Below are 15,542 nucleotides of genomic sequence, written 5' to 3' on the forward strand. Positions count from 1 at the left end.
TGGATATGTCTACACGGCGATAAAAATCCTGCAGCTGCCAGCCACGGCCATTCCATGGGGGTTTTATCGCTGTGGAAAGATAGCCTTTGTGTTCCTGATCTGCCTGATTGAGAGGAGAGACGTGAAGCTGGTTCTCTCACATCCTAGGTGAGAGCTTTAACCACTGGGCAATTCTCGGGTGGATTGCTCTCTTATTCTGAGCAGAAATTCCACCCTGGACCTGAAAAACTTCCCGATGAAAGTTGCATTGGAACTGATACATTTTGGCAAAACGCTTTGGTTTTGACAATCTGCATTTTCTGACCAAAAAACATTTCACTGACAAATTCCTGACCAGCTCTAACTGGAGCTAAGTTCTTCCTTCCACTGGACCATGCAGTGGTTTAAAAATGAAGGCCGGGTTTTTAAAGGTATAAGGTGAGGAATGGGATTTTCAAAAGCATAGAGGTGCCTAACATCCAATGATTTCAATGGGTTTTAGGTATCACAATCCCACTAGGTGCCTAAATACTTTTAAAAATCTGGCCCCAAATGTCTGAGAGAGACTAAAGGCCTGAATCTGACCTCACTGACACCAGCCCAATCCCACTGAACTCCCTGTGCTTCTTCCTGATTTACACCCATTCTACAAACTGGGGAATGGAGGGACATGGAAGTTAAGTCACTTGCCCAAAGTTACAGAGCAAGACACTGGCAGTGCAGAAACTGGGACCAAGCTCTCCATTCAGATCCCACCTTTCCCATTATGTAAAAAAGATAGAAATTATCAAAATGAGTTTGCCCCTGGGTACAATGAAATTAGTTATTCCAGGCTGATTTAATTCACAGTAAAATGTGACATTTTCTTTCACATGTATATGGTTAAATTCAACCCCTTAAAAACCTCAGGGATTTAATGACAGCAGTCAACTTACTATGCTGAGAAGTGTGGCTTTTGCCCAGCTGATGTTGTGTTTGTTTTCCAAGTTCAGAATACTGCTGGTCGCAGAAGGAATTATCTGTCTACAACTAATGCCCCAATCACTGTAGTATCTGGATGACAAATGCTCAGTTACTGAAGAGCCCTTTCATTGTTCTCACTGAGACTGAATATCAATAAACGCAGACCTCTTGCTCACTGCCTATGAGCTGCGTGGCTGACTCTGGGTGTCTCTGGCAGAAAAGAGTTGGTGCTGCGGATAGAAGATTTATCCATGTCTGTTCTCTAAGGATGGTTGGTGAGTCACTCCCCAGAGCCCTGTTCATGCTCAGAAGCGGAGGCTCAAAGGCAAAAGTTAACTTCTCTGGGAGTTTCGCTGTTTCATGAAACTCAAGTGAGACCAAAGACTGAGAGGCAGGGTGACTTCATGGGCTGAGCTCAGGGCTGGGAGCCAGGATCGCCATGTGTAGAGGATCTGTGTGTTTCCTTGACATTGAAAGTGTCTCTGTTAGTTTTTAACATGAGCTGTTCCAGCTTAAGCTAAAGGGACAACGCCCTTTAGTACTCCTTGTACCAGGTTCATATCCTGCACAGATGGAGCACAGAGGGGGATGCTCTACACACACTGGCAAGTGGGTTTCACTTGCAATGAAGGTTTTGTCTGTCTATGGCTCCTTTCAGAAATTGCAGTGGTGGGAACTGGGGAGCCACAGAACTGTCAATGGGGAAGAGCTTAGAAATTGGTCTTCTCTTGCATGGAGACAGGTTATGGACCTAGAACCCAGGACTTCATAATGTACACTAACATGGGGCCCAGCTCAATAGCTTCATTGTATCCGGCCCTGCTGGCTGCCTTGTTCTATGCTGTGGTTCCACAATTATTAGAGACTGAGGGCCAACGATATAAATTGTTCCCTGGGGTAAGTGGTAGGGAGGATATTTTTCAGAAAAAAAAATCCTTGTGCTACAATCTTAGTGTTGTGGGTTAGATCTTTCTTATTGTTAACTAGGAGCTACCTGGGACAAAGGCATCTGTGTGGGGAAGAGCAAACACTGGTGGTTGCACCAATTAAGGGCATGGCTACACTTGCAGATGTAGAGCGCTGGGAGTTAAACAAGCCCTCGGAGACCGCAGCAGGGAAAACGCTGCCCTGTGTTTACACTGTCAGCTGCAAATGCACTGGCGTGGCCACATTAGCAGCTCTTGCAACGCCACAAAGAGCAGTGCATTGATGACAAGCGGAAGGGGCTCATTTCTGGAGAAGGGACTAGAAATCACAACTGCATTAAAAAGGCAAGAGGAAAAGCAACAGGGTTGTCTGCAAAATCCCCAAGATCCCTGAGAATCCGAGCTAGGAAGATTCCTTCTCCACACCAAATCAGGTGATAAATAGTGCTTAGAGCATGTGAGCCAGATGCACCAGCCAGGCATCTAGAAAAAAGGATTCTCTTGGCCACCTCAAAGCAGTGGCCCACTCCATCCAGTGCCCCAGCTCCAGCTGAGGCCAAAATCTGATGCTTCAAATAAAGGGGAGGGGAGAAACAGAATCCATCAAACCAACTGTGCATTGGGGAAAAAAGTCCTACCTGACACCTGCAGGCAACCAGCTGAAGCCCTTTGATTAGATGTGTGTAGGTTGTTTGTTGCTTTGAAATCTATTTTTAAATGTTCGTTCCAATTGCTTAAAACATACTTTGTTTTCAGGTGAGTATTGGTCAATGTCACTGGTCACTGGTGCCTGAAGCCCAGTTGGACCTGCAGGGTGATAAGCAGTTGGTATGTGGGATATATGCAGGATAGAGTACCTAGGTCCTGGTCTGAGAGTGGAAGGAGTGTGAGATTCTTCCCTGAGACTGATGAGGGCAAGAGGCTCAACACGTGAGGTGGGTGCTTTCAGAGAGACCAGAGAGTAGGCAGAGGTGTCTCTAGCCCATGAGCAGCTCTACTGTTGGCACGGCCATATGATAGTGTCACTTATCAGGAAACTACTGAAGGTCCTAACAACAAGGATCCCGGGAACAATTTCAAGTCATGAAAGATGAGATGTGGCCTAATACCCCTTGACTTCAAAGGGAGGAGATCGGGCGCCTGAGCGATTGCTTTAGGCACTGTTCAGCTAGGAAATGTCTGGAAAGTAGAGGACTGTCTGGTGATGTAGGCTTAGGAGGTGGAAGGTTTGGTGCCCCAGATTTCTCTCCTCAGTACTGCTTATAACAGGACAATGCACAGAGTGAAGCACTCTGGGAGAAGTGAATGGGACCAAATTCATCCAGTGGGTCTGCAGCAGACTGGGCCTTTCTTCTTCCCCAGCGTCACTCAGGATTTCACAACACTGGGCCTGAAAAAATTCCTGTGAAGTTAGAGGCAGGAAGTTTAAGAAGGGACTTTTATCATTGGGGCTCTTATTGTCCAACTGTGTTTGAAGACTTTTGGCATGGTTCCAAAATGAAATGCTCCTCTCCCATAGTTCCCCCAGCTTTATCTGCAGAGAGCCCCTCCTGAAAAAGCAGAACACTCAGAAAAATTTTTGTGCATAACCAAGTATTCAAGGTTGGAGAGAGGATAAAGCAGCTGTGAAGAGGTGTTTGAACTGACTCCCTCTTCTCAGTCTGAAATATCATTACACTGCATAGCTGAGGCTCTAATATTGGAACTAATCCTTGACCAAATATGAAGTCTGGCTGAGATTTTCAAAGGAAATAGGCACCCACATCCAACTGTGATTTGGGTGCTTATTTCCCTTTGCTTCCTTTGGAAATCCCAGCCTTCCTGGTTGTCAGATCCCAACACTATTGTGGCTTTGGAAGTACTGGCTATTGCATGAGCTGAAGAAAACCTGTTCTACAAAGTGTAAAAAGGAGCAAATTTCAGAATGTCTGAAACCAGGCAGAAGAGAACAGTGGTTTGTGCAGAAGGATACACATGCACATTTGTGTGTGTACATACATCAATTAATGTACATATTCTGGCATAGTCTATATAACCATTGCATTTATGCATCACAGTATATTGTCCACATCTGGTTCCCAGAAGGAAGCATTTCCATCAGTAAGTTTTCTGAGGAAAGGTGTCCCAAACTGACCTGAATTATATCCGTGTTTTGAGGCAAGAATAAGTCTAGCCACATCTTTTTTATTGTGGGAGATTGTTATTCCCTGTCCAGTTCAAAGATTTTCATAAGTACAAATGAGTCCCAAACTTTTAAACTCAACCCATTACCATTATGGACAATTTTGTGTCTCCAAAGCTCTGCTCTTAGCAATGCCCGTTGTGATTTGAGTTGTTTTTTCCCAAATGTAATTGCATTTAGTGAAACAGCCTCATGGGTCTCTGGGGGAAAATGATTCACAGCGTGATGAAGCATAGTTTACCTTTCTGAGGGATAATGCGCCGTTATAATGCACAGCCATTTGCCAATAGTCATCCTTTATTTCAAGAACTAGCTGTCCATGACTCATTCTTGACACAATGCTGCCATCTAGTGGTTGCGGCAAATCTCTCTTTTACATTAGGTATAATCTGCTGACATCTAGTGGCCAATATGTTCTCCCCGGGTGGTCACTTTGCAGTATCACAGCCCATTTATCAACCTTTCCTTTTGCTCCCAACTCAAACATTATGGGCTACATTCTCCAGTAGTGTAAAATAGCGTAGCGGATTGCCATTTGGTTTAAATTGACATACCTCCAGTGGATTCAGTGGGCCACATTCTCCTCTGATGTAAATTGATGTAGCTCCATTGGATCAGTGGGGCAGACCCAGCTGCTGGGAATCAGCCATAGCCCCATTGGGGTCAATGGCCCAGATCCCCAGCTGCGGGAAATGGGTGTAGCCCCATTGAAATTAACAGAGCTACATCAGCTTACTAGAACTGAGAATCTAGCCCTGTAGTTGCTCCTTTTGTATCCCGTGTTTTCTGCAGCCACCTACAGGTCTTATATAGTATGGCTGCCCCTTTAATTCCCAGAGGTTCTACTGACTTCTTTTCCCCTTTCTACAATGTAGCTGCTTCTTTCTCACTGAATATCAATCATCCAGTACAGTATACAGGCTAAGTTCTCATCAATGATCCAATTCAGCCATGCAGCTGCATTTAGATAGTATAGCAGCTCTGTTCTCCTTCCTTCCCAGCCTGAGGCAGCAAGGTCTGGTGGACAGGGCACTGGAGATGTAGATTTGTGACCTCACTCTGCCATGTATCCTGGGAAAATTACCTCACATCTCTGTGCCTTGGATTCTCTTCCCACTTTTTGTTTCCTTTATGTCTTTAGACTGTAATGCCATTGAGTCAGGATCATCTCATCCTGTGTGCGCAAGCCACGGTGAGCACAATAAGGATGTGATCTTGGATAGGGCATGAAATTACAGCCATGATTTACATAAATACTACTACTAATTGTCCCTTCAGGCCCTCTGGAACTTTTCATCGGGCCCCTCTCCCGGGGACCCACCGGGCCATCCCACTCCTTCACCGTGAGCCTGCTGCGCAAATTGCAGCCAGTTCGTTTCCGGACCACACCAAGGAAACATCTGTACACACTCGTGCTCCACACCCTTCATGTCCTCACCCTGACATCCTGCCCTGTCAGGAAGTGGCAGGACTTCCTACCACCTCTGGAGGGTGAGGAACCCTGGTGGGCCAGCCTATACTCCACCCTGGTCCCAAAGGCTGCTGGGGATGTCAGTTGGTGGCTCCTTCATGGAGCCCTGAGCACAGGCATGTTCTTGGCGCAGTTCACCCCCATCCCAGACACCTGCCCCTTTTGCGGCATGAAGGAGACCCCGGCGCACGTGTATCTGGAGTGCACCAGGTTGCAGCCCCTATTCTGGCTCCTCCAGAACCTCCTGCTGAGGTTCTGGCTGCACTTCTCCCCACACTTGTTTATATTTGCACACCCTATCCATGGCCCCACTAAGTTGTGAGACCTCCTTGTCAACCTCTTCCTGGCACTGGCCAAAGTAGCCATCTACAAAACCAGGAGGAAGATGCTGGACGAGGGGACACTCTGCGACAGTGGGGCCAAGTTCCGCTCCTCCCTGGTCTCACGCATCCAGGCGGAGTTCCTCTGGACGGCGTCCACTGGCTCCCTTCATGCCTTCGAGGAGCAGTCGGCGCTGTCCGGGGTTCTCTGCTTGGTGTCCCCATCTGGTTCCCTTCGTTTAGCCCTGTGACCTCACTCCTGTCTCTGTTATATCTTTAGTTGTTCCCCTGTAATTAATTGAGATACTCTCCACCCCCTTTTTTTTTTTGCTTGGGGCGGCAAAAGAGTTAGACCCAGCCCTGCCCCTTAGGTTGGGGAAGGTCTTTTAAAGCCCGCCCACTTCCAGATCCCAACAGGCTGAGGCTAATATACCTTCCTTCCTGCCCTCTCCTGTAGCTGCCTGGTCTGACTCTGTCACAATATTAAAATGCAAAAAAAGATCTGTAAAACCCTTAGAGATGTTTTAGAATGCCCCAAAAAATCACAAGGGCTACCAGCTCTCATTTTTCATATCATCGTGTCTGATCTTGCTAAACCCAATTCACTCTAATAGTTCTTTTGACATCCAATGAACACCGTGCATGATTAAAGGATTTTGTGAGTAACAGGTTGAATGCTAAACATCAACTGAAGTAACAAATAGATCTGATTGAATAATGGATTTTTCAGTCCATTGGCAATTTTGAAAAATAATTTAAAAAATCATTTCAGGTCAAATGAAAAATGATTTTTTAAAAGAATTGGTGAACAGGAAAAAAAAGAATTGAAAGAAAATAAAACATTTTGTTCAATTTTCACCCCTAAAAAAATGTTTTGAATTTCAGGAATTCTGACAAAAGCAAGGAGAAGGAGGACTAAATTCACAAAATGGCTAAAGGAGGCACCACGTCCCTTGAACGTTTAGCTCAGTGGTTAGGATGCTCACCCGGGCTGTGGGAGACACGGGTAAAATTCCCCCCTCTGCCCGATGAGGAAACAAGATCTGTACTGTGGTCTCCCACATTGTAGAAGCGTGCCCTAACAACTGGGCTAAAGCGTTGCAAGCTTCCAGAGGGATATCACCACTCGCTTGTGAACTGTGAGGGCTGCTCTTGTGATTCAGGGTGGGGGAAAGCAAGTCACAAAGTTCCATGAAAGTGCCCTTACGCATGCAAAAGTTTCGCAGCCGCTGGGAATCATCCCAGACCTGTAACACTATGCGGTCCTACCAATCTGTGCTTGTTTCCCAGGCCCAGAATTGGCGTTCCAAGGCATGAACCTGCCCCATTACCACCATGATGTCCAAATTGCCAGAGCCCGTGCTTTGAGAGACCTCTGTGTCTATGTCCTCATCACTCTCGTCACCGTGCTGCCGTCGCCTCCTTGCCTGCTTTTGAAGTTTCTGGTGCTGCATATACTGCAGGATAACGCGCCTGATATTTACAGTGCTCATAACTGCCGCGGTGATGTGAGCAGGCTCCATGATTGCCGTGGTATGTCATCTACGGAAAAAAGGTGTGAAACGATTGTCTGCCGTTGCTCTCAAGGAGGGAGGGGCAACTCACGACATGGCTTACAGTGTTGGTTTACGGGGAATTAAAAGCAACAAAGGGGGTGGGTTTGCATCAAGGAGAAAGACTACAACTGTCACACCGAAGCCTGGCCAGTCATGAAACTGGTTTTCAAAGTCTCTGTGATGCGCAGCACGCCTTGCTGTGCTCTTCTAACCGCAAACAGCCTAGTCAGCAAACAGCCCCAGAGAGCTTTTAAACGTCCAAAGGCACATTCTATCACCATTCTGCACTTGTTCAGCCTATAGTTGAACTGCTCCTTACTACTGTCCAGGCTTCATGAGCCATGGGAGTAAGGGGTAGGCTGGGGTAGGTGCGACCACGCAGTGCTGCCGACTGGGAGAGAAGCCTGAGTCAGAAGCCTCCAGCTGGCATGATATTCCAGGCAGGACTGAATCTCCATTAGACGAAACTTAAAGAAGAGAATGACCTGGAGTCATTCCCATTTTTGCCTAGGCGCCCCTGACTGACCTCACCGAGGTCGGCCAGGAGCAACCAGGAGATGGCGGCAGAAGGTGCAGTACGACTGCTAACCATCTTTGCTAACTTGCAAAGGCAAGGAGCTGCTGCTGTGTAGCAATGCAGTTCTGCATCTGTCAGCAGCACCCAGGAGACGTATGGTGACAGTGAGCTGAGCGGGCTCCATGCTTGCCGTGGACTGTTGTCTGCATGGGTAACCCAGGAAAAAAGGCGAGAAACGATTTTTTACTGTTGCTTTCATGGAGGGAGGGAGGGAGGGGGGCCTGACGACATGTACTCAGAACCACCTGCGGCAATGTTTTTTGCCCCGTCAGGCATTGGGAGCTCAATGCAGAATTCCAATGGGCGGCAGAGACTGCGGGATCTGTGGGATAGCTACCCACAGTACAATGCTCCGAAAGTTGACACTAGCCTCGGTACTGTGGACGCACTCTGCCGACTTAATGCGCTTAGTGGGGACACACACAATCAACTATATAAAATCGATTTCTCAAAGATCGACTTCTATAAAATCAACCTAATTTAGTAGTGTAGACATACCCTTAGATGGGGTGAAAATAGAAACATCAAACATTTTCACTGAATGAAAAGTTCTTAAAAATTTGATTGGGAAATGTCAAAACCAAAAATACTAATTTGTTTTCTTTTTTTTTTACCAAAATAAAATGTGTTGACGTTCCTGGGACCAACACGGCTACAAAACAACAATGAAAATAATCATTATGAATTGGCGGTTTGACTTAAAATAACATTAAAATGACATTTTAAGTCAAAATTCCATTTCAAAATATTTCAATTTCTAAAAATTTGGAATTAGCATTTTGAAATGAAAAAAAAAAACACCCCAAAACATTTATTTTTAATTTGGAAATGGCATTTTGAAATTAAAAATTTCATTTTAAGTGGATATTTCAAACTAGAAAATGGAAAAATTGCAATTAGCTCTTCCTGGGATTTTCAAACGGGCCAAAATATAGTTAGATTCCCACATTCTAATGGACACAAATCGGACATCAGAAATGGTAACATACAAAAGCCAGTAGGAGAACACTTCAATCTTCCTGAACATTCTATAACATATTTAAAAGTCGCCATACTTGAACAAAAAAACTTCAGAAACAAACTTCAAATAGAAACTGCAGAACTAAAATTCATTTGCAAATTTAACACCATTAATTTGGGCTTGAATAGGGACTGAGAGTGGCTGGCTCACTACAAAAGCAGCTTTGCCTCTCCTGGAATTGACACCTCCTCATCAATTATTGGGAGTGGACCACATCCACTTTGATCAAATTGGCCCTGTCAACACTGGTTCTCCACTTGTGAAGTAACTTCCTTCTCTTCATGAGTCAGTATAATAATGCCTGCATCTGTAATGTTCACTCTATGCATCTGAAGAAGTGGGTTTTTTACCCACGAAAGCTTAAGCCCAAAAAAATCTGTTAGTGTTTAAGGTGCCACCGGACTCTTTCACATTCCATTGAAAATTCATCAGGATTTGAGCAACTAACAGTAAAATTTTCAGAAGTGCCTGAGTCTTGTTTGAAAATGGGACTTTGGCTCCTGAGGAACTTAGATGCTTTAATTTTTTTTACCATATTTCTTTCAGATTTTAAAAAATTTCAGCCAAAATCAGAAAATGCAAAATGTCAGGTTCTGATCCTAACATGAACATAGGCTGGTCCTCAAACAAAGTCAGCCTGAGCTATTATATAAGGTGCGACATGGGAATTCTTTATTCCAGGTGGACACTAATAGATCAGTGTGAGGAGTTCATTTCTCTTGAGAAAAAATATCCTGCCTATAATTTTCCATAGAGACCCTTTTATCTCTTTGTTTCTTAGACTGTAAATGATTGGATTCATTAGTGGTGGCACCACACAATAGAACACAGCAGCCATCAGGTCTAGAGATGTTGAAGACATCGACCTGGGCCTCATGTACGTAAATGATGCTGTACTGATAAATAAACAAAAAACAACCAGGTGTGGGATGCAGGTGGAGAAGGCTTTGTACCTGCCCTGCTCAGAGGGGATTCTCATCACCGTGGAGAAGATGTGAATGTAGGACACAATTATCAATACAAAGCAGACCACATCGACAAGGGACACAAGGGCAATCAAGACAATTACATTAGCGTGTGTATCAGAGCAAGAGATCTTTAGCAACTGTGGGATATCACAGAAAAACTGAGCGATAACATTGGACCCGCAGAAATGTAACCTAAAGGTATTAGCTGTTTGTAATACAGAGCAGATCATGCCGCTGACCCATGAACTCACTGCCAACTGGGCACATGCACCTCTGTTCATAGTCACTTTGTAATGCAGAGGGCGGCAGATTGCAATGTAGCGGTCATACGCCATCACCGTGAGAAAGGCCAGCTCTGCTCCTGCAAAAGTTATAACCAGAAAGACTTGGGTGACACATCCAGAGAAAGAGATGAGTCTATTGTTGGTTAGGGAGTCATCCATGGACTTGGGGACCGTGACTGAGATGTAGCAGAGGTCTAGGAAGGATAAGTTGCCCAGGAAAAAGTACATGGGGGTGTGAAGGTGCTGGTCGAGAGCTATGATGCTGATGATGAGAAGATTCCCTACCAGGGCTGACAGGTAAATCACTAGAAACACCAGGAAATGTAAAATCTGCTGTTCCCGCACGTCAGAGAATCCGAGGAGAAGGAACTCTGTCACGGTGGTTTGGTTGGACATATCTTCTGTAGATGTACACTGCAGAGGGAAGGCCAATGGGAAATGGTTATGGAAGGAGAAACAGAAGATACATGGAGACTGGTTTTATTTATTACTCTGTAGGACACATGTGGCAGCTCAGGAAAATAACCAGATCCTTCCCTTTCTTCGCCATCACCATGTAATTACAATGTTTACAATGCAGGTTCATGGGTTTCTACTTTATTGGCAGCTTCTTTTTCAACAGACCTATTGCTTGTGTTTATTTTAAGCCCTCTCTGGTTATTGTACTGACTAAGAAGCTGGGAGTGGATGACAGGGGATGGATCACCTGATGATTGCCTGTTCTGTTCATTCACTTTGAAACACCTGGCATGTGTTTCAAAGAAAGTCGGAAGAAAGGAGACTGAGCTAGATGGACCATTGGTCTGACCTAGTATGGTCTTATGTTCTTAAGGCCTTGACTCACAAAGAGTCTTAGGCTCCTAAATGCCATTTTAGGCAGCTCAGTCCAGTATTTGTGCCCCACTGGAAATCACAAAATCCCCGCTCAGCTGCTGCCTTACTCCGTAGATGGCTACAGTCCATTGGGGCCAGATTGTTAAATGTATTTAGGCACCTGGTGGGATTTTCAAAAGTCTCTACCTGTATAAAATTCATTGTTTTCAATGGGTGTTAGGCTACCAGGTGCATTTGAAAATCACATTAGGCACCTAAATACCTTTAAACATCTGGGCCTAGGTGCCTAATTTTCCACTGGTAAAGTCCTCTGGGCCTCTAAAAACCTGCTGGTGAGCAGGCCGAGGAGTTGCCTCAATCTAGGCATCCAGGTTTACGCCTCAGACCCAGAACAAAGGTAGACAGGGTTCCCCACATGGTGTTTAGCTCAGCGGTTAAAGCTCTCACTCAGGATTTAGGAAGCCTGCGTTTTATACCCCCTTCTCCACACTATAGAAAAGGACGTTGAGTCTCTGGTCGAGTGGGAGAGGGCCCTAGTCACTGGGTTATGGGGTATTCCGGTCAGGGTGTCTTCAATCTGTTCTGCTGAAGGTGTTCCATGGTGTATAAAAAATTAAAAGTGAATTGGGCCAGATATACAGAGGGCCAGGATCACTCTATAGGCCAGTGGTTCTGGCTCTCACCAGTCGCAAGCTGGGCTAACTCAGGTGAATTTAAACAAAGGTGAGATATGATAAGATCTGGTCACTGGGTAAACTGGGCACAAGAAACTAATATGTGCTTTAATACGGCTAAATGTAAATGAATACATCTAGGAACAAAGAGAATAGGCCATACTTATAGGATGGGAAAATCTGTCCTAGGAAGCAGTGACTTCAGGGTTGTGATGAATAAATCAGTTGAACATGAGCTCCCAGTGTGATGCTGTGGCCAAGAGAGCTAATGCGATCCTGGGATGAATAAAGAGGGGAATCTTGAGCAGGAGTAGAGAAGTTATTTTACCTCTGTATTTGAACATAAGAATGGTTATACTGTGTCAGAGCAATGATCCATCTAACTCAATATCCTGTCATCCGACAGTGGCTGGTGCCAGATGGGAATCAACAGAACAGGGCAGAGTCAGAGGCTTAGGGACACCCAGAGCATGGAGTTGCATCCCTGACCATTTTGACTAATAGCCATTGATGGACCTATCCTCCCTGAATTTAGCTAGTTCTTTTTTAAATTTGATTATACTTCTGGCCTTCACAACATCCACGGCAACAAGTTCCATAGGGTGTGTGTTGTATGAAGAAGTACTTCCTTTTGTTTTAAACCTGTTGCCTATTAATTTCATTGGGTGACCCCCAGTTCTTGTGTTCTCTGAAGGGCTAAATAATATTTCCCTATTCACCTCTCCACACCATTCATGATTTTATAGACCTCTATCATACCCGCCCCCTCCCATTCATCGCTTTTCAAAGCTCAACAGTTCTAGTCTTTTGAATCTCTCCTCATATGGAAACTGTTCCATACTCCTAATAATTTCTGTTGCCCTTCTCTGTACTTTTTCTCATTCTAATATATCTTTTTTGAGATAGGGTGACCAGAACTGCACACAGTACTCAAGGTCTGGGTGTATCATGGATGTATATAATGGCATTAAGATATTTTCTATTTTATTATCTATCCCTTTCCTAATGGTCCCTAACATTCTGTTAGTGTTTTTGTCTGCTGCTGCACATTGAGAGGATGTTTTCAGACAGCTATCTCCAATGACTTTAAGATTATTTTTTTAATAGTAACAGCTAATTTAGACCCCATCATTGTGTATGAATAGTTGGGATTATGTTTTCCAGTGTGCATTACTTTGCATTTGTTCACATTGAATTTAATCTGCCATTTTCGTGCCAAAGTCATATAATCATAGGACTGAAGGGGACCTTGAGAGGTCATCCAGTCCCGTTCCCTGCACTCATAAGAATATAAGAACATAAGAATGGCTGTACTGGGTCAGACCAAAGGTCCATCCAGCCCAGTATCCGTCTACCGACAGTGGCCAATGCCAGGTGCCCCAGAGGGGCCATACTGTGTCAGACCAACGGCCCATCTAGCCCAGTATCCTGTCAGCGGTCGGTGCCAGATGCTTCAGAGGTAATGAACAGAACAGGGCAGAGTCAGAAGCTTTGGGACACCCGGAGCATGGGGTTGCATCCCTGAGCATCTTGACTAATAGCCATTGATGGACCTATCCTTCCTGAATTTAGCTAGTTCTTTTTTTAACTCGATTATACTTCTGACCTTCACAACATCCCCGGCAACAAGTTCCACAAGGTGTGTGTTGTGTGAAGAAGCACTTCCTTTTGTTTTAAACCTGCTGCCTATTAATTTCATTGGGTGACCCCTGGTTCTTGTGTTCTCTGAAGGGGTAAATAATATTTCCCTATTCACTTTTCCACACCATTCATGATTTTATACACCTCTATCATACCCCCTTCCTCATTCATCTCTTTTCAAAGCTCAACAGCTCTAGTCTTTTGAATCTCTCCTCATGTGGAAACTGTTCCACACTCCTAACAATTTTTGTTGCCCTTCTCTGTACTTTTCCCCATTCTAATATATTTTCTTTGAGATAGGGTGACCAGAACTGCACACGGTATTCAAGTTGTGGGTGTATTATGGATTTATATAATGGCATTAAGATATTTTCTATTTTATTATCTACCCTTTTCCTAATGGTTCCTAACATTCTGTTAGCTTTTTTGTCTGCTGCTGCACATTGAGCAGATGTTTTCAGAGAACTATCCACAATGACTTTAAGATTTTTTTTTAATGGTAACAGCTAATTTAGACCTCATCATTTTGTATGTATAGTTGGGATTACGTTTTCCAGTGTGCATTACTTTGCATTTGTTAACATTGAATTTAATCTGTCATTTTCTTGCCAAAGTCATAGAATCATAGAATCATTGGACTGGAGGGGACCTCGAGATGTCATCCAGTCCCATCCCCTGCACTCATGGCAGGACTAAGTATTATCTAGACCATCCCTGACAGGTGTTTGTCTAACCTGCCCTTAAAAGTCTCCAATGATGGAGATTCCACAACCTCTCTAGGCAATTTATTCCAGTGCTTAACCACTCTGACAGTTAGGAACTTTTTCCTAATGTACAACCTAAACCTCCCTTGCTGTAATTTAAGCCCATTGCTTCTTGTTCTATCCTCAGAGGTTAAGAAGATTCTTTTTTTCTCCCTCCTCCTTGTAACAACCTTTTATGTACTTGAGAATTGTTATCATGTCCCCTCTCAGTCTTCTCTTCTCCAGATCAAACAAACACAATTTTTTCAATCATGTTTTCTAGACCTTTAATCTTTTTTGTTGCTCTTTTCTGGACTTTCTCCAATTTGTCCATATCCTTCCTCAAATGTGGGGCCCAGAACTGAACACAATACTCCAATTGAGGCCTAATCAGCGTGGAGTAGCGCAGAAGAATTACTTCTTGTGTCTTGCTTACAACACTCCTGCTAATACATCCCAGAATGATATTTGCTTTTTTTGCAACAACGTTACACCATTAACGCATATTTAGCTTGTGATCCACTGTGACCCCCAGATCCCTTTCCGTAGTACTTCTTCCTAAGCAGTCCTTTCCCATTTTGTATGTGTGCAACCGATTGTTCCTTCCCAAGAGGAATATTTTGCATTTGTCCTTATTGAATTTCATCCTATTTACCTTGGACAATTTCTCCAGTTTGTCCAGATCATTTTAAATTACAATCCTATCCTCCAAATCACTTGCAACCCCTCCCAGCATGGTATGGTCCACAAACTTTACAAGTGTACTCTCTATGCCATTATCTAAATCACTGATGAAGATATTGAACAGGACCGGACCCAGAACTGAACCCTGTGGGACCCCACCTGATATCCCCATCCAGCATGACTGTGAACCACTGATAACAACTCTCTGGGAATGGTTTTCCAACAAGTTATGCACCCACCTTGTAGTAGCTCCATCTAGGTTGAATTTCCATAGTTTGTTTATGAGAAGATCATGCAAGACAGTATCAAAAGCCGTACTAAAGTCAAGATATACCACATCTACCTCTTCCCCCCTATCCATAAGCCTTGTTACCCTGTCAAAGAAAGCTATCAGGTTGGTTTGACTCTATTTGCGTTGACAAATCCATGCTGACTGTTACTTATCACATTATTATCTTCTAGATATTTGAAAATTGATTGCTTAATTATTTGCTTCATTATCTTTCTGGATACTGAAGTTAAGCTGACTGGTCACCAAGTTTTGTGAGTTCCCTTTGTAACTCTTCACAGTCTACTTTGTATTTAACGATCTTGAGTAATTTTGTATCATCTGCAAACTTAGCCACATACCTGCTTACCCCTTTTTCCGGATCATTTATGAATACGTTGAAAAGCACTGCTCCCAGTACAAATCATTGGGGGACCCCTCTATTTACCTC

The 15,542-nt window shown here is 44.1% G+C and overlaps 1 protein-coding gene and 1 pseudogene across 1 annotated transcript; one reads left to right on the forward strand and one right to left on the reverse strand.

The window, feature by feature from the left end:
* Positions 1-15,542, forward strand: part of LOC135888202 (E3 ubiquitin-protein ligase TRIM39-like) — a 178,338-nt pseudogene that overhangs the window by 87,633 nt on the left and 75,163 nt on the right.
* Positions 9,684-10,643, reverse strand: LOC135888085 (olfactory receptor 14A16-like). The gene has a single exon (XM_065415896.1). It carries the CDS (start codon positions 10,641-10,643, stop codon positions 9,684-9,686), a length of 960 nt encoding a protein of 319 aa, XP_065271968.1.

The sequence above is a fragment of the Emys orbicularis genome, chromosome 13, assembly GCF_028017835.1.
Source record: "Emys orbicularis isolate rEmyOrb1 chromosome 13, rEmyOrb1.hap1, whole genome shotgun sequence".
Taxonomy (NCBI): Eukaryota; Metazoa; Chordata; order Testudines; family Emydidae; genus Emys; species Emys orbicularis.

Coding starts and splice junctions, on each gene's coding strand:
- LOC135888085 (XM_065415896.1), bottom strand. CDS start 10,643: ATGTCCAACCAAACCACCGTGACAGAGTTCCTTCTCCTCGGATTCTCT.